The 19,671-nt window shown below is 43.1% G+C and overlaps 1 protein-coding gene across 1 annotated transcript; it reads right to left on the bottom strand.

The window, feature by feature from the left end:
* Nucleotides 1–202: 202 nt before the first annotated feature.
* On the bottom strand, nucleotides 203–18,828 carry LOC120812184 (uncharacterized). The gene is made up of 7 exons (XM_078097391.1): nucleotides 18,246–18,828; nucleotides 3,214–3,332; nucleotides 2,753–3,116; nucleotides 2,424–2,640; nucleotides 1,532–1,888; nucleotides 1,310–1,419; nucleotides 203–1,054 (listed from the first exon to the last, which is right to left on the bottom strand). The coding sequence occupies exons 3-7, from the start codon at nucleotides 2,783–2,785 to the stop codon at nucleotides 932–934; spliced, it is 840 nt and encodes a 279-aa protein (XP_077953517.1). The 5' UTR covers nucleotides 2,786–3,116; nucleotides 3,214–3,332; nucleotides 18,246–18,828; the 3' UTR covers nucleotides 203–931.
* Nucleotides 18,829–19,671: the final 843 nt, after the last annotated feature.

The raw sequence follows: 19,671 nt of genomic DNA, 5'->3' as shown, positions 1-19,671 counted from the left end.
TGAAACCAGTCCGTGAGGTAAGAAAGGTTGGGGACCACTGGGCTGATCCACAGCGTGTATGTGCCTCCTGGATCCTGATTGGTGTCGCTGCTGCAGCCGCAAGGCACTGATTGGATGCTCACAGACCGTAATACAGCGCAGATGAAAATGATTCAGACTACGGCGTTTATATGTTCAACAATAGGAAACGTAGTATTAGCTGTTTTAAAATTACACCAAGTTTATTTTGGATTATTCCAACGGAAGAATACAAGGCGCAGGGAACTTTGAGGTGCGTAAACGCCACTTAGGGGTGCGTAAACGCTATTTGTAGGTGCGTAAACGCTATTTCCAAATTCCAGAGGTGCGTAAACGGCGTTTACCCTCCACTACAGCCCTGTATATATATATATATATATATATAATATACACAAAAAGCTTTCAGCACTTCTCAATATTTTCAACGTTACAATGCATCAATATTTACAATTTGCGTTCATTCGAGGCGCTGCCGGAAAGTGGTTATCGTAACCAAGGCAACGAGTGGTCTTAGCCCATATTAGCTTAGCTGAACTTAAACGGGAAGCTATTGCATCACTTATCGGCACCTCTCCCTCAAACTCCCGGTACGTCTATTAACAGCCGTGGCACCTCTCCCTTAAACTCCCGGTACCTCTATCAGCCGATGCACCGCTCCCTTTTGTCGTTGCATGCCTCCGTTAGGTGGTGGCAAGACTCCTTTAACTCGAGGTACCGCTGGAGGTACCTCTCTCGACCGATGAACCGGCCCCTGAATTCGTGGTACCGCTCGAGGTACCTCAATCAGCCGAGGCAACAGGCGAGGCAGTTGCCGTAAACTCGAGGCAGCTGCCACGATTCGCCGCGGCACCGCAACCTGCAACAGGAAGTGCCTCAGCGAGTTGCCGGTGCCACAATTTGCGCTAGCCCTCTCTCAACCTTCACAAAGGTCTTCTTTGGCAAATGTGGTGATGGGATTGGTTCCAAAGACAGCGGGACCCATCAAAGAGCAAAACAAGTGCAGAGAGTGGTCTCTCCTGAAGGTTGGTTCTGTTGGCTAATAAAAAGAAGAAAGAAACAAATCTGAGAAATTTCTTCAAGGGTACAACAAAAAAAAAAAACAACACTGTGGTGGTATATGAAAACAAACTGTCCTGTGTTTTAAACACAGGACTAAAAGAAATTAAATGATAATCAAATCAATAAAAAAAATAATGGCACGGGAAAGGCTAGCACTCCTAGTGGTGGCTCAAAAAGCCCTTTTTGTGGACACGCCCCTTGATTGTTCAACAATTTTTGGGAACAAACTCACCTGAAGGACATGTAGCAATGCCTCACTGGCATTTCCCAACTTCTTCGGTGGGGCAGTTGGTGAAGGAAAGAGGGCGGGAAGTGCCTTGAATACAGCTATGGCATATTCCACTAGAAGAGAACAAAAACAAATGTTCTCAGAATTCAGAGAATTATCTTTTATCCTTATCACAACCATGAAAAAAGCCACACTGTATATTAGAGACACAGCAGAATGCCCTACCTGCATCCAGGTTCATGGGCGGCTTCATCACTTTCTTTGAAACACCGTAAAATTGCACCTTGGCACAGAAGTCTTCCCATCTCTTCTTTACTTCATCTATGTATGTGATGTTGTCCTTATCCAGGATTCGTTGCAGCTCACTCATCACCTGTAATGCAATAAGTGTTAAGTAGGCGTCGAGGATCTTTGTTGGCCTGTTCTCTTCTTTCATGGCATCACTGTCGATGAAGGCTCTTCTTGCTTCAAACTCAAGGTCAAGGATTTGGTGGACCGCATCTTTGTTGCGTTTTGTTTTCTTGAACATCTCCTGCAGAGTTTTATAATGTCTGGCCTGTATGATCAGACTGTCTTTTTCAGCTAAAATGGAGAACAAAAATCAGTAATGGGTATCAAACATGTCAATCCGAATGATAATATAGGTTCAGTGTAACAATTAACAAAATTAGAGATGCTGAATGACCTATATAATAATGCAATTTTGAAGGAAAATAGTTAAGTAATTATTTGTATTTTAATGATAACATTACAATACATTTCTCCAATAAAGAAAAGGAACAATGTGTGTGCTGTTAATTATAGTTCTTAGAAAGGAAATCAACATCAGCAGGTCAGACTTGCATCATAAGAAATTGCAAAATATAGTGATAAAACCACCTTACTGTAACTCTCCACCAGACACAAAGCAATACTGTGCATGTTATACATCAACATATGCCCTTCTTTGGCTTTTTAGAGCCAAATGGATGCAATCAAATGAAAAATCATCAGTAACAGCTAAATATATCAAAACAAAATCAGAATTAAACTAAAATGATCAGTGTCTGTATTCTGATAGCCATTTCTTAGTCTTCATGCCCAATAGTACTGTCAAAAGTACACAATTCCAACTTACGTGACCTGTTGCCATCATCAGAACTGCTCCCAGATGTTTGATGCCAAATAATTGTTGATGCACCACTTGAGTCTGCATAATTTTCTTCTCTGTCACTCGATGAGAAGTCAATGAGACTCCTTTTCTTTGGCTGGCCCCTCTCTGGAGTGGGCCCATGCCTATTTTGTGGGGACTTCACATTCTGCAGCCTCTTGTGAAGATTGTTGTAAATGCTCATCTGTGTTAAAAAAAAAAGGTTATAATTAGATGCCTTCTTTGTATGTTACAGATAAACCACGCCAGACAAAATAAATAAACAAACATATTTACCACAAATTTAAATCACTTACATGCTTCATAGTTTTGTCTTTATCCTGTAGCATAGGGTCTTTTAGCCATTGATTTTCCTTGCTCACTGGCTCTCAAGATGGAAATCATGCTGGTGACGGTGTTCCTCACCAGTCTGCATCTCAGCTCTTTGGACATGACACACTCCCCTTCTCTGCCAGTGTGGGCCATCTTAGAGTAGTGCTTGCGAGCTTGTTCCAACTCCCTGTCTGTATAGACCACATACTCTGGAGGGCTGGGAAGCTGCAGCGTCTTCTTTGGACTTTTCATCACCAAAGGAGAAGATGTCTGGGGGCAGATTGGAGGCACTCCTCTAGGTGAAGACACTGTTCCTCCTTCACTAGGGCCAGATTTGACATTCCCATCCTACAAAGTAAAAAACACAACGTACAGAAGTTAAACAACAGACTTAGAGTTAGAAACCACATGCTAGATATTTTAGAGTAAAGTAGGTACCCACTACCTCTGGGTTGATTAGGGCCCAAACTCGTTTCCTCCTGAGACAGTGTTCCGGGCCAGGAAAAAGATCTCGCAAATCATCACGGTTGAGGGTGTGGAGCAAGGTCTCGTCAATATTGGCAGCTATAAAACAGTACAATCATTAAAAGCTTTTGTAAATTTTCTGGCATTTTAAAAATTATAGATAAACTGGTATTTAACATGACAGGTGAAAGTATACGTTCTAAATCGTCTGGTATATCTTGTCCATACCTTGACTGAATACAATTTAAACATTTGGTGTCTTGAAATTGTTAAAAAGTTTACAATAATTTTATTTTGAGATCAGCGTATTAGCTATTGGACAACACACATTATTAAGCAGCTTTTAACACTATACCTAGCATACGATTTAAAATTGATGTTGTGACATCATCCAGTTTATCCATGATTGTCCCCTCTACGAACTCCTTTATCTTGTGGGAAGAAAATCACAACTTAAGACAATATATCAGCCAACAATGAAAAAAAACAGCTTTTTTTAAAAACAAAACGACATGTTCAGATAAGATTTTGCAGGTAAGGACCTAATTTTAAACATGCTATTGTAACAGGTCTAAGTAAATATGTAAATCTTTTTTTGTTTTCAATTGTGTTTGGTTCAAGTTACTGTGTTTTATTTCTCCAAAATCCTTTTTCTGTCCTGTATATAATTAGCTTTAGTATTAGGAGATATATTATTTTGTGTAACAGCGCCCTCTTGGGTAGAGTGTATTGTTTGACTGGCATTGCGTGCCCTCGTCAGTCTGCTCACCGGTGGCTGAGGGAGGTACGCAACGTGAGCATTAAGACCAAATTAATGTATTTCACTGTCTGTTTAGGTACACTTGATCATTTCTTTATGTGTAATATTGTAAGGGCATATGGGACGAGTGGTTTTGTGTTCTTTTAATTTATATTTGAGGTGAATAATGGGACGTTGCAATAGCTAGCTAACCACCTTGCTCTATGCGTGCGTGCGTCGTTAGCTTTCGCCATTTTGTCTCCCTGCGGGTAGCCTATATGTTTCAGTGTTCCTGATTTTTGTATAGGTATTGGTTGTGTATGGAGAAGAATCACGTCCATGTTTTATTTGATTTCTGCAGGTATGTACTTTTATTCTATTTTATTTTATTAAGGGAAGGGAGTGCCTAAGGGAATGTCAGCGTCCTGTTATTAGTGCACCTGAACACAACGCAGTAGTCGGCGAGACACAGACCGCGCCGGCTACACTATCAACATACAAATTATTTATGCATGTATCTACATAACCTTTTTAATTCACTGCATGTGTTTAGCACCACAACGACGCAAACCCTCATGATTAAGTGCATTCACCTCTGCAAGAAAGTAACTTTATAACATTAATACCATTTTAAAAAACATTAGCTTACTTCAATGGTGTCTGCCACATGTTCAAAAATGTCTATTGAACAACTGAAAAAAATGAGTCTGCCAGGTGAATTGTAACGTTAGATAGGCTATTAACCAATATGATGTTCACAGTTCGTTGTTAACGGAGCGAGGGACAGAATGCTCTTTTTGTATTTTTACTCAGGACAGCGCCTGTGTTTCACGTGGCACAAAGAAAGTCAGACTGAAAAAAAACCTATTTGGTTAGAAGTTAATAAGTTTAGGAGAGCTAGTGCTAGCCAAGTGTAACAGATGTGTTTAGGGCATGGAAGTAGTCGACTCAGGTACTGATCTTTTCAGCATTTATTAGCTCCTGCAGAAGACAATAAAACACAGACATTGCCTTCTGGTCTCTGCACATCAGCTCCCTACACACAGGGTCTTCAACAGTGTAACACTACTGTGCAGGAAAAACGGGACTACCGCAAAATCTAAATTATAGCTTGTCAAAGATCGAAATTGTGACAAAAAGGGGAGAACAACCCCAAGTGAACAAAATAAATAACAGTGACAACTGCAAAAATTCCAGCATTAAAACAAAAGAAAACACATACCTGCAGAAGACAATAAAACACAGACATTGCCTTCTGGTCTCTGCACATCAGCTCCCTACACACAGGGTCTATGGAGGGGAACGTATACGTCAGGACGACCGGATGTAGCGAGTACAAACGGCGCGAAATTAAACAATGACCAAACGTATAATTTTATCACCACTCCATCGAATAATGACGCACCACAGCTGAGAACCGTGGTCATGTTACCCACGCTAATGGTAGCTGATGTTAACAGTTATAATTAAGAACATAGCGAAATAGTGCGACGTCGTTTTTTTTTCTCAACTTACCTTCAACAGTGTAACACTACTGTGAAGGAAAAACGGGACTACGGAAGCCTAGGAGGCGCAGTAGAGATGAATCGCAATTTCCGCAAATTTGACTCATCAAAATAAAATTCACACACACACACGTTCAACAAAATTGTTGAATAATAACCAAAAAAATAAAATACAATACTTTGAAAATGACAGTGTATTTCTAACTCCGTTACATTCACCCCCACTGAATTTTATCATAGATGAGCGCTCATCACCGATTGCACGCCATAGAAAACATTACAAATTGACAACTCACAAAGGGCCAATATCCAGAAAACCAACAAAAAAAATGTATCCCATAAGGATGAAGTGGTACGAGAGCAGCGCAGGCCTCTCAACCCAACAACTGGCAACAGGGTGCCTTGTACACCCCACAAGACCCAAACACAAAGTGCAATGCAGTACAGGCTCATGACAAAAAAACAATAAGGACAGTGAAACATTATACCAACACACGTTTTTCAGCCATAAAGAGGCATAAGCCACCCACTCATAGTATTAAAAGGTAACAACCTCAAGCTATTCCTGGACAACATCCTGCCTGGACATAGTCTGTATAAGCCTATTCACAGGATTGATTAAGCGACCAAATCTTGACCTGACCTGCGCATTAAAACGACCAGGGTGTGCGGGTGAGACCTGGACCACAGTTTGCAAAGAATCAGACGTGTTATCTGTCTGTGTCATGGTATCGAGTGCAAAGTCTGACTGCCTAAGATCTGTCGAGACGTCCGCAGCAGTCGAAGGGCAAGAATAACAAGTCACAGATTGATCAGTGGTGCTGCCCTCAAGTGAGATAGTTGCGTTCTGGGGATCAGAAGCAACACTCATGTCAACAATGCACGCCTCAGCCAGGCTTGGCCCAGACAACTGAGTAATCCATTCAATGGTTCTGCTCTCCGAATCCACGGGCACCGCATCGGTCAAGGGACCCTGTCCGTCCGTCACAGTCACAGGGGACTCACTGTCACCTTCAGTGTCAAAGCTTTCACTAGCCACACTGAGAGACTCCCTCCCTCTCCCAGACGAGGTCTCTTCTGCCTCGCCACCATCATGTCCCGAAACGAAGGACCCCGTACCGAGCAAGGATGAGGCCAGATCTGATATGTCACATGTATCCCCCACAGGAAGAAAATTAACCAGCATCAGCAAGTTCCTGTGGACCACCTTCTCCCGTCCAGTGATTGTGTCGCGGATCCTGTATGTGTGTGTCTCTGTATTCACATCTACCACAGTGTAGACTGTCGAGTCCCACCTGTCAGCAAGCTTCTTTTTACCCCTCTCCTTCCTGTTGGCCAGGAGCACCCTGTCACCGATGTTTAAATTGGATCCCTTTACTCTCCTGTTGTACAGCTGGGCATGTCGATTCTGCTCCTTTGTAGCATGAACCTGAGCAATGACCATTGCTTCCTTCAGATCATTGGCGAGACTGGCCACATACTTCTCATAGCTCACCACAGCAGAGTCATGAAGAACAGCACGAAAGAGGACATCCACAGGTAGGCGGGGGATCCGACCAAACATGAGGTAGAATGGGGAGTAACCTGTCGTCTCATGTTCCGTACAGTTGTACATGAACGTTAAGGTCTGTAAGCGCCGAGGCCAGTCAGCCTTCTCTTCCGGGGGCAGTGCTCGAATCATACCACCCAGGGTCCGGTTGAAACGTTCCACACTCCCATTCCCCATTGGGTGATAGGGGGTTGTGTGTGATTTCTTGACACCTGAGATCCTGAGAAGCTCACCAATCAGCAGACTCTCAAAGTTAGCACCCTGATCACTATGGATTCTTTCTGGGAATCCAAAGACACAGAAATACCGGTCCCATAGAACCCTAGCCACCTGTTTAGCTGTCTGGTCTTTACATGAAAATGCCTGAGCCATTCTCGTGAAATGATCAGTTATCACCAGAACGTCAACAGACCTGTTCCTGGAGTCTTCAGCCGACCAAAAGTCAATGCAGACCAACTCCAGCGGCCGGGTTGTCATTATACTCTCCAGCGGGGCCCGTCCTTCAGGCTCGACTGTCTTGCTTACGATGCATCGCTGACAATGACGAACATAGTCTCTTACATCTCTGTCAAGGTTTGGCCAGAAAAACCTCTGTCTCGCCAAGCTCAGACTCCTGGACTGAGCTTGATGTCCAGCCCTATCGTGAATCCCTTGCAGAACCTCAGTCTTCAGTGAGTCAGGGACAATGTATTGAAAGCGCTTTGCTTTGGTCTTCTGATCTCTTGAAGTCCTGTACAGCACGCCATCCTTTACGGTCAGCCTATCCCAGTGCTTCAGGTACCGTGTGACCAGAACCGACTCATTGAATCTTTCCCTTCTAGAAGGCCTCCGATGTCTCTCAACGTAAGACAGAACACGAGAGAGGGTCCTGTCTTCGGACTGCATATCACAGAGGTCCTTCACAGTGTAAGCAGGTAAGGCGTCTTGTCCAGGAGGAAACAACTGAGGTAAGTGCTGCAACACCTCAAGGGCACGGAACCTCGGACCATCCTCCCATCCAACGCGTGACTGTAATACAGCAGACACGTCCTCCTTTGCAACAGACTGAATGTGCATGCGCAGTGGACTGCATGCAGACTGGGCATTGTTACTCAAAGGGGAGGGCTCCCTGTCATGACTGGATGACCGAAAAGCATTTTGGACAGAGAAACTTGACATGTCTTTGACTTCTGCGAGGAGACTCGCATAGGGTTCAGCGAGCAGCCTGTGACCAACACTCGCCTTGACGAACGGCACACGACTCAGGGCATCAGCTACTATGTTCTGTGGCCCCGGAACGTACTTGATATCAAAGTCGTAACTTGCCAACTTGGCAACCCAGCGTTGCTCACAACAATCTAGCTTCGGCTTTGTCAGAATGTGCGTCAACGGGTTGTTATCCGTCCAGACAGTGAATTTGTGACCTTTCAGCCAGTGACTGAACTTCTCGCAGATTGACCACTTCAAGGCTAGAAACTCCAACCGATGAGCTGGGTAGTTCTTTTGGGACCGGGATAACGACTTGCCGGCAAAAGCAATAGGTCTGGCCCGTGTTTCGCCCTCCTGGATTTGGGACAAAACCGCACCTATGCCATCCAAGGACGCATCGGTTGACAGCATGAAGGGACGGTTGAAATCGGGGTGAGCTAAGACAACACTGTGGACCAGTGAAGCTTTCAGACTTTCAAAAGCCTGTCCCTGCTCAGGTGTCCAATCAGCCACACACAACTTCCTGCTCGACAGTTTGTTTTTGGGTTGTTTACCTCTCCTCTTTGCACCTTTCAACAGGTCGAACAGCGGCTTGGCCATAGCAGAGTAACCGGGCATGAAGTGTTGATAGTAATTTACCATCCCTAAGAAAGACCGTATGCGCTTTGGGGACGGAGTCACACCATCAGGCTCCATGAGGTCAGTGCTCACCATGTTAGTGATGCTTTCAACCTTGCTGGGGTCTGTTGAAACACCATTCGCATCAACAATGTGGCCAAGAAACCTTACAGACCTCCTGAGGAAGAAGCACTTTTTAGGAGATAACTTCAAGTTGTGTCTACGCAGCCTCTTAAACACCATCTCCAGGCGCAGCAAGGCAGTCTCCTCATCAGGTGCAAACACTAGCAAGTCATCCAAGTAGCATAAGAGACTCAAATAGTTTTGGTCACCGAAAATGCTCGTCATCATGCGCATAAAGCTCCCGGGACTGTTGCAAAGGCCCTGCGGCAGACGGTTGTACTCATACAGACCCATGGGGGTGGTAAAGGCAGAGTACTTCCTGTCGTCCTCGTGGAGTGGCATGTTGTAAAAGCCGGAAGTCAGATCCATTGTGCTGAAGAGGCAGTTTCCCCCCAGCGCTGCTAAACAATCTGCCTGGTGTGGAAGAGGATGAGCATCCTTCAGTGTCCTTTTATTCAACCAGCGAAAATCTGTACAGATGCGTAGATCCCCGTTCTTCTTCCACACAAGCACCAATGGTGAGGCGTATTCGCTAGTTGACTTTCTGATGATCTCCTTTTCCTCCATCTCGCTTAGTACCTGGCGCAACTTTTGGTACTGGCCAGGGGGCACTCTCCTGTATGGGAGTCTGAATGGTCTGTTATCTGACAGGTGTATGCGATGTACAAAATCCTTTGCCTCTCCACAATCGAGATGATGGCGCGAAAAGATGTCCTCATACTGCATCACAAGGTCAGCCATCTTCGTCTTACAGTTTACAGACACTTCACACGACTCAACGTCAACAGTACTTAGCCCAATTGAGCAAAGCTTTTCCTTGGCGGAGCCTGCATCAGTAATAGGAGGCATGGCTGATTGAGTGCATCCGGCCACCTCTATCGGTTCAACAACATCCATGTCCTCGAGCGCTGCACATGTAAAAACATCAGCTAGTTTTGCATTTCGCCTCAAGAGCACAGGTCTGTCAGATGTATTTATGAGCTTCAGCGGAACCTGCCCGTCTCCCCAAAGTGTGGTTACAATCTTTGCGACCAGAACCCCTCTGGGAGCCGAGCGGGATGAAGTGGGCTCTGTCATGACGGTGCTACCTGGTGAAATAGGAGTGTTCTTGGGTAGTTTTCCAGTGGTACGGTATCAGTGGCGCCGCCCCGAGCCCTCAACTCACGCTGATAATCATCAATCCTCGACTGAACATCCCGTGCGGTCCATTCGTGAAGTGGTTTAAACTTTAGAGTGCAGGACAGTTCTGGGTCAGGGCAGTGCTTGACAAACATGAGAGCCACTTCATCATTCATGTTCTCCGTCCGCTTCCCTTGTCTGCACAAACCCTCAAGTGCAAGGTCGGCTGCTTTGTTCAGTCTTATCCAGTAGTCAACTGGGTTTTCTCTGTGCTTGGGCAAAGTAGCATAGAAGTCTGCGAGGGGAAGACATGAGGGAGCAACACTGAAGTAGTGGAGGAGAACATTATATATCCGTTCAGGTTCGACATCGAGCGCAAGATCACTACGCAAGGAAATCTTCACCACATCTCTGGCTTTGCCCATTAAATGACTCATTACTTCCTCTGCTTGGTCACAAACAGGAATCTGTCGTTTTCTGAGATGTGTTTTAGTCATGTCAATCCAATCCTGGACTGGGTATTTGTCGGTACTGTCACCTCTGAATGTCTGCAATCCTTTATCAGAATTCACATGGACTGTCACCTGTGGAGGACGGTCATGTTGATCAACATTAGTGTGTGTGGTCTGATCAGTAGTGGTCTGGTGCTCACTGGTCATGTTTACAACACCAGCTGACATTAACTTTTCGACAATGGACTCACCAATTTGGGCACCTAACTGCCCTACCATGGCTGTGAGATGGTGTATGACATCAGCATCACTGCTAGGAGTAGACGTGAGAGGACCCCTCATTGACCCACCAACGGGAGTACAATCTGGGCTCTGACCTAGCCCTGTATCACGGTTATCCGGTGTTACCTTAGAGTGTCCCACATCCCTACTGTCAGCAACATAACTGAGCCAAGTGCCCCTGCCCTTTGGCAGACTCGGGCTAGCAAACTCATCCATGTTTACTTTAACGGCCGTTTACAACCAATAAATGTACTTGCGTTGTGTATTTAGAACCAAAACCCAGCAAAAACAAAAGAAAACAAGAATTCAAAATTCTTGATTGTCAAAAGTGGACTTTTTTTTTTTTTTTTTTTACACTCTGCCCTAGTTCACAATCTTTTAAAAACCTGATACGACCATGAAGAGTACAAAGGCGGATCAGGACGTCAGCACAGCATCCACGGCGACGAGCATCAAGCTGATCTGAAGATCCGGGTCACGGCACCAATGTAACAGATGTGTTTAGGGCATGGAAGTAGTCGACTCAGGTACTGATCTTTTCAGCATTTATTAGCTCCTGCAGAAGACAATAAAACACAGACATTGCCTTCTGGTCTCTGCACATCAGCTCCCTACACACAGGGTCTTCAACAGTGTAACACTACTGTGCAGGAAAAACGGGACTACCGCAAAATCTAAATTATAGCTTGTCAAAGATCGAAATTGTGACAAAAAGGGGAGAACAACCCCAAGTGAACAAAATAAATAACAGTGACAACTGCAAAAATTCCAGCATTAAAACAAAAGAAAACACATACCTGCAGAAGACAATAAAACACAGACATTGCCTTCTGGTCTCTGCACATCAGCTCCCTACACACAGGGTCTATGGAGGGGAACGTATACGTCAGGACGACCGGATGTAGCGAGTACAAACGGCGCGAAATTAAACAATGACCAAACGTATAATTTTATCACCACTCCATCGAATAATGACGCACCACAGCTGAGAACCGTGGTCATGTTACCCACGCTAATGGTAGCTGATGTTAACAGTTATAATTAAGAACATAGCGAAATAGTGCGACGTCGTTTTTTTTTTCTCAACTTACCTTCAACAGTGTAACACTACTGTGAAGGAAAAACGGGACTACGGAAGCCTAGGAGGCGCAGTAGAGATGAATCGCAATTTCCGCAAATTTGACTCATCAAAATAAAATTCACACACACACACGTTCAACAAAATTGTTGAATAATAACCAAAAAAATAAAATACAATACTTTGAAAATGACAGTGTATTTCTAACTCCGTTACACAAGCAAATATAAATGAACTTGAGCTGACCATGACTTGCATTAAATTAGCAATAGCAATATTTCTTCCTGCACTGTACAGAACGAAAACCAACAAGTCAACTTATGCTAACGTTCGATAAATCAGCTTGCTTAAGTATTGCTGCACCAGGGTGCAGCTTTCGTAGTAACTCAAATGCAATATACTTTTAATGAAAAAGCATACCTTGTCTCATGGCAGGCTGTAGGAGAAGTTTCTCCTATAGTTATTTTTTGCCCTTGCCGTCTTAGCAATTCTTGATTTTGTCGTTAGTGTAGTTTTTTCTGAAACTGAAACATTTAACTGTCAGCTTTCATTAGCTAGCTAGCTAGCTAGCAACTTTTAACATAATGGCTTGCTGGAGGTGTGTTATTTGATAAGTTTTTGTTGCCTTAGCATTAAAGTCTCTCTTGAGCCATATCAACACAGCACATAGTCGAAACCCCAATGTCCGTGTTATATGCGGAATTGATGGATGTACCGAAGAATACAGAGTATACAACTCCTTCTACTACCATATCAGACGCACACATGCTCTGTATCTTGCAACTGGGCACCCAACCACCAGAGGGATGACAGCAGCTACATCTGAACTATCTAGGGTTGGAGGAGAACATTTTCATCTACCAATTTTTTCTGACTGTGCCACTCAAACAAGAGGGATGCAAAGGACCAGCAGTGAAGTCAGCACAAGTGTCACCCCAAATGAAATGCCTCATCCTCAGCTTGATGATTCCCAGATTCAACATGCTGATCATCAGGTAAGATTCCACTTTTTACTATCTTGCATAATATTATAATAAAACCATATTCATTACATTTTGTTAATGTTTTAGTACCCTGTTTGCCCCCTTTTGAACAGCAGACTGTTAACACAAACCCGTCACTTCTTGTTTGTTTAAGAAAAATTAAAAACTGATGTATAGAAGGACAAACAGAAATATTTAAGACTTCAGCAAGTTTGAACAATTTTGTATATCAACATGTGTTTACAGGAATGTGCTGGTACATCACATGAGGCTCTTACCAGACGTGCAGCAGCGTTTGTCATTAATGTCCGGGAACAATGCCACCTGTCCCAGGTATTACCCTACCGTGCCTCAGTGCTAAATTGTATCTTGACACTCTTTGTAACACTCACACCAGATTAATTACAAATTTAATATTACATTTGAAAATTAAATTTAAATGCAAAAAAATGTCAAAAATGAAGTAAATCTGCTCACAAACTGCACCCTTTCTACATTTCCTGTCAATTCTACATCAATGGGTCAGTTTATAATCAATTCCTTTGTCATAGCAATAATGGACAATTTTTGAGAAAGGAATATACAAAGAGGAATGCTTTCCATTTATGGTCCTAGTGGACAGCAAAGGGTCAATCAAAAGAAGTCGGGGGCGATTATTAATAATTGATTATTTTGTGCCATGCACTGTTCATATTCAATAAAGTTGAACAACGCTGAAACAAATTGTTTTTTTTCTTAAGGTTTACATTTAACTTCTTTTTGTTTAGTGTTGTCTTCACTAAAGTCAAAATGCGTACAAACAGACACAGAATTTTTCTTTGAATAATCGATATGGGCAAGATTACGTCAGTTAGAGGATCTGAATTTCAGTTTCAATATATTTTTGATTAATTGCCTAGTCCTTTTTTATTCCAAAAATCTCCCCCAACTAGCAACTTTTAACATAATGGCTTGCTGGAGGTGTGTTATTTGATAAGTTTTTGTTGCCTTAGCATTAAAGTCTCTCTTGAGCCATATCAACACAGCACATAGTTGCCCCAGATCTCAAGTCAAACTTGAGATCTGGGGCTATATTTGTATGAAATCTTGTGGATTTGCTAGTAGGGTTATGCTAGTTCTGGATGATGGACAAACATGTGTCTCGTGCTATAATTTCTTTTTCTTTTTTTTTCTTTCAGAGGAGCGTCAACAGTATTATCTTTGGAGTCCAGCAGTATCAAGCTGCTCTTCTGAGTACCTTAAGGGACACAATGAAGACAATCTTCGAAAGACCTTCTGAGAGTATGGAGTAGCGCCAAGAGGAGGCACTGGCAACATTGGATAATTTTCAGGATCCTTTCTCAATAATGGCTTCTTCATACATGCAAGACAGAACCATTCAGAAGCTTTTCAACCCAGTAAAACCAGTGGAGGTACTGATTTCTCAAAGGGTTTCTGCAGAATTTTTGATATGATCAACAACAAACCACAGAGCTGTCACAAAGATCGGTTTCTGTATGACATTATTGACGGGAGCCTTTTCAAATCACACCCACTGTTTCCTATAAGACCTTCTGCTTTACAGGTGATTTTGTATACTGATGAAATAGAGATATGCAATCCCCTCGGGTCGCATGCTTCGGTGAATAAATTACTAATGGTTTATTATACCTTAGGAAACATAGACCCCAAAAATCAGACTCCTTGCTATAGCAAAAGCTAGTTATATTGATGAGTGCGGTGTTGATGTTGTTTTGGACAAAATTCATGAAGACTTACAGTTGTTGTATAATGGTGTCAAAGTTCAAACACCAAATGGTGAAATGGATGTATTTGGTGCTGTTGTTTCACTAAGTGGGGACACGCTTGCACAACATGAGCTTGCAGGTTTCAAGGAAGGAGTAGGTTTTGCCTAAAGTAAATGTAGGCATTGTGAATGTACATTTGAGGAATTGCAAAGGAGTTTTGATGAAGAAATCTTTCCTAAAAGGACAATGGAAAAACACATTGAAATTGAAAGGGCTACCACTGACTTCTTAAAGCAGCCCTCAAAACCGAAGAAGCAAGTTGGTTGATTTTCCAGCCTTTGACCTCATTCAGCAAACTCCACAGGATATAATGCACATCATTCTTGAGGGTGTTGCACCCATGGAAATAAAGTGTGTGCTAAAATATCTTGTTCTCTCTGGACAAATGGAGTTGGATATGAATTCAGCCATCCAAAGTTTTCCCTTTTCAAGAGTAGATGTACGTGACAAACCTTGTCCTATCAGTGTCAGTACCCTGGCATCAAATGATAACAAACTAAAACAGTCTTCTGGGCAAATGCTAATATTGTTAAAGACCTTACAGTTTCTGTTGAACAGTATTGAGAAGAATGAATATGTTCAGTTTGTTTTAGACTTGATTGAGATAGTTCAGATAATATTTGCACCTGTTTTATCGGTGCAAAGTGTATTGAAACTGAAACAAATGATTCAACAGCATCTCAAACAGTTTAAACAACTGTTTCCTGAGAATAATGTAATTCCTAAGCAACATTACATGGTGCATATACCTGCTCAAATCCTTTCTCTGAGCCCTTCAATAAGGCATATGTGCATGAGATTTGAGTCGAAGCACTCTTTTTTCAAACAGTGGTCATCTAAATTGAACTTTAAAAATGTCTGTAAGTCACTCGTCAACCATAATCAGCTTTTTGAATGTTGTCAAAATGAAATGGGCACTGAGCACCCAGTTTTTGTTCATGAGAGGGAATTGGGTCCTGTCGCTGAAGTGACAAATATGGATTACATCACAGAAAAGACAAGAGTTTTTTGGGGATCGATGGCATACAACATGCAGTCAGTGTAAAGTGGCTGATTCTCAATGGTAACAAGTACATCCGTGAACAGTCTTTGATAATTACTAATGCAAATGAGACAGTACCTGTTTTTGGACTTATAAAAAACATTTATGTGATAGGCAGTTTATTGTATTGCTTTGAATATCACCTTTACGAGACTCTGGGTTGGAATAGAGATCTTTTGGCATTTGAAGTTGCTGTACCTAATCTTGCATAGGCCACAGAGTTCCAGGATGCTGAAAAGCTACTTGATTATACATCATATTATGCAATCACTTTTAAAAACAATTTGTATGTTTTCACAAAATATAACCTTGATGATGTAATTGCACTTAAACTGGAAATGAATAACCATACTGTAAGTTTTGGAAGGTGTGAGGTGACTTGATACTGTTGAAATGATTTGTTACGGCCTGTAAATAAATGTGTTGTTGACACACCACAAATATTTGCAATAAATACAATAATGAATTGTTATTTTAGCAGTTCTTACTGGGCAGTCTTGAAACCAGTCTCTAACAGCTATACATCCTCGTAAAATGCTCCATTGCGGTCTCTAACAGTAATTCAGCTTGATGTACATAAAAAATAACTAACTTTAAGATATACTAACTAAGTAAGAAAAGAAAGGAAAAATATTCCTAAAATAATCTAAATTATCTTACACAATCTGCTCTTACCTGGTATATTATTCCCAAAATAAGATCAATAAGACTTTTTAGCTGGATATAAGATTATATGTCTTGGTTAGAGCAGGAGTTTTTGCAGGCAATTGCCTGCTCGAACCTCAGGTTACATAAGATCGCATCAAATAGCAGTGAGGTAATGAGAGCCTTTCCCTCCCAAGACTACGCAAACAACTTGAAGGATCTGGAGCTCGGTACAGACACGTTGCCAACGCAACGTAGCCTTGGAATCATTTGGGAGCTTGAGACAGATACGTTTACATTCCAGGTTGTAGACGAAGATAAGCCATATACTCGCCGGGGTGTCCCTTCTACAGTTTACAGTCTATACGACTCCCTGTGACTTGTTGCTCCAGTTACCATCCAAGGCAAAGCTATCGTTCGTGAGCTCACCATGGAAGCGGGTGACTGGGACTCCCCATCACCTCCTGATAAAGGGAAGCTGTGGACAGCATGGAAAGACTCCCTGAAAGATCTGGAAAGTCTCCATATCCCAAGAACATATGCACCAGTCTCCCTCTCCAAAGCTCAACGGCGAGTACTTTGTAGCTTCAACCAAAGCAATAGCCGCAGTTGCTTATATCAAAGTTACAGATGCTGACGGAGAACGCCATGTCGCGTTTGTTCTAGCTAAGGCAAAACTTGCTCCACGACCAGAACATACAATACCGAGACTGGAGCTGTGTGCAGCAGTGTTGGCAGTGGAGTTAGCTGAGCTCGTCACTTCAGAAATCAATGTTGACCTGGATGCCACACATTTCTACACAGACAGCAAGGTCGTGTTAGGTTACATCTACAATGAGACTAGACGGTTCTATGTCTATGTAAGCAATAGAGTACAGCGCATACGAAGATCAACACGACCTGAACAGTGGCATCTACTCTGAGCACCGCTGCCTCAAACGCCCAGCTTAAATCACAATGCTTCGAGAAGTTTTCAAGCTGGAGGTCATTGACTCGTGCTGTTACTTGCTTGATCCACATGGCTCGACTCTTCAAGAAAACATCAGCACTAGGACCAAGTAAATGCAAAGGCTGGCATTACTGTGCCAGCCTTTGCATTTACGAGATCTTTGGAGGAGCTCTCTAAATCCAAAGATCTCATTATTCGTACCGTGCAGCAGGAAAGCTATGCCGCAGAGCTCGAATGCTTGGGGAGCCAGGAAGAAATCCCCGAAAACAGCACTCTTAAGAAACTGGATCCATTCATCGATAATAATGGCTTATTGAGAGTCGGAGGCCGGATCACAGAGGCAGAATTGGAAAGCGATGAAAAGAACCCCATAATAATTCCTGGTAACCACCACATCACAGGGTTACTTGTGCGTCACTACCATGAACAGACACGTCATCAAGTGCGCCTTTTTACAGAGGGTGCTATTCGCACTGCTGGCCTGTGGATAGTTGGAATGAGAAGACACGTAAGCAGCGTCATCTACAAGTGTGTCACATGCCGCAAACTCCGTGGCACATTTCTCTCCCAGAAAATGGCCAACTTACCTGCAGATAGGCTAAGCATTGAGCCGCCCTTCACGAATGTTGGTTTGGACGTGTTTGGGCCCTGGTCCGTTCTCGCACGGCAAACAAGAGGTGGCCACTCTAACAACAAACGTTGGGCAGTGATCTTTACCTGTCTGAGCATAAGGGCAGTGGACTTTGAGGTCATTGAGTCTTTGGATACTTCAAGCTTTGTAAATGCCCTCAGACGGTTCATTTCCATCCGCGGCCCAGTGAAACATATCCGCTCGGATAGAGGCACCAATTTCATCGGGGCCTGTAAGGAGCTCAAGGTTCCATCAAACATAGACAGTTTCCGTGTGACGAGGTACCTAGCTGAACAGGGCTGCACATGGACATTTAACCCACCTCACTCCTCTCACATGGGCGGCGTATGGGAGAGGATGATAGGCATAGCCCGGAGAATCATGGATTCCATGTTCCAGCAGGAAAGATCCTCAAAGCTCACTCACGAGACTCTCGCAACTCTTCTGGCAGAAGTAGCAGCCATCATAAATGCTAGACCCTTGGGTCCGATATCCGTTGATCCTGCAGATCCAATGATACTCACCCCCTTCTACTCTTCTCACGCAGAAGGTGGGCCCTTTCCCTGCTCCTTCTGGTCAGTTTGACACTAAGGATCTCTATAAGCGGCATTGGCGTCAGGTTCAAGTCCTTGCAGATGTTTTCTGGAACAAATGGAGAAAGCAGTACCTTTCTACTTTGCAGACACAGAGTAAATGGCATTCCAGCAAGCCGAACATTGATGCCGGAAGTATTGTCCTCGTGAAAGACTCCCAAGCCGAAAGGAGTGAATGGCCAATGGCATTGGTCACTAAGGTATTCCCAAGCAAAGATAGGAAGGTCCGCTGTGTAGAGATCAAGATCTCCAAACAAGATGGAACCAAGCTTTTCCTTAGGCCTGTCACCGACTTAGTCGTCCTTCTCTCCGAAGAAGACTACAACAGCCAGTAGTGACTTTCAAACACTGTTCTTCAGGAGTTAAGTGTATGGGTGTTATCTATAGATACCAGGCGGGGAGTGTTCTGTCCCCATCAGCACATTAGTTCACTTAAATGTTTTGTTTTTCACTCATTGCTGGCAGTAGTCGTTTTACATGCGTGTGTTCCTTTAAGAACTGTGGGACCGTTGCACCATGGGATTTAGTCAGGAAGTTGAATGTGATCAGGACAGCCTCATGTTTTGTGTTACCTCTCCATACTATCCACGTCAATCTTCTATGCCCCATGCCTTTGGCAGCATTCTCGGTATGAAAAATAGATGCCGACATACTGTTCTTGTATATTTGTTTGTATTGTCAGTAAGTTTGATGTGCATATTGGGCTGAGAATGTGCTTTAGTGGGCCGGTTTGCCTCTGTTATCATGGGTTGTGCTACATGTAGGTATATTTGGGTTTATTTGGATAAACAATGTACATTGTATAGCAATGCCTTACATATTTCCTTTGTTTCATCCTTTATGTTAGCTACTGTGTGTACTACCGCATTGCATTGGTATGTAGTTATATTGCTTTTACAACTGTCATTATATAATATTTGCGACTCCTTAATATGTAATTAACAGGTAATCTTGTTTCATTTCCCATTTTCACCCTTTCTAGTCAAATAAACGGAGTTAAGACGATCCCAGTCTCCAGTGTTTGATGGTGGAAGGTGTTTAGCTGCTGGTCAGATTGCACAGGAATCAGGAATCAGGAAACATTTATTAGCCAAAATATGTCAAACATACAAGGAATTTGTCTTGGGGGTTAGTGCGCGACAGTAGACAGACAAG

Source organism: Gasterosteus aculeatus, chromosome Y (assembly GCF_964276395.1).
Source record: "Gasterosteus aculeatus chromosome Y, fGasAcu3.hap1.1, whole genome shotgun sequence".
Taxonomy (NCBI): Eukaryota; Metazoa; Chordata; class Actinopteri; order Perciformes; family Gasterosteidae; genus Gasterosteus; species Gasterosteus aculeatus.
This window is presented reverse-complemented; position numbering and strand designations above follow the sequence as displayed.

Excerpts from the sequence above, each read along its gene's own strand:
- LOC120812184 (XM_078097391.1), bottom strand. The coding sequence starts at position 2,785 with ATGCTACAGGATAAAGACAAAACTATGAAGCAT. Across the intron at positions 2,641-2,752 it reads AAGACAAAACTATGAAGCAT|ATGAGCATTTACAACAATCT; the intron begins GTAAGTGATTTA and ends TTTTTAACACAG. Across the intron at positions 1,055-1,309 it reads CATTGCTACATGTCCTTCAG|CCAACAGAACCAACCTTCAG; the intron begins GTGAGTTTGTTC and ends TCTTTTTATTAG.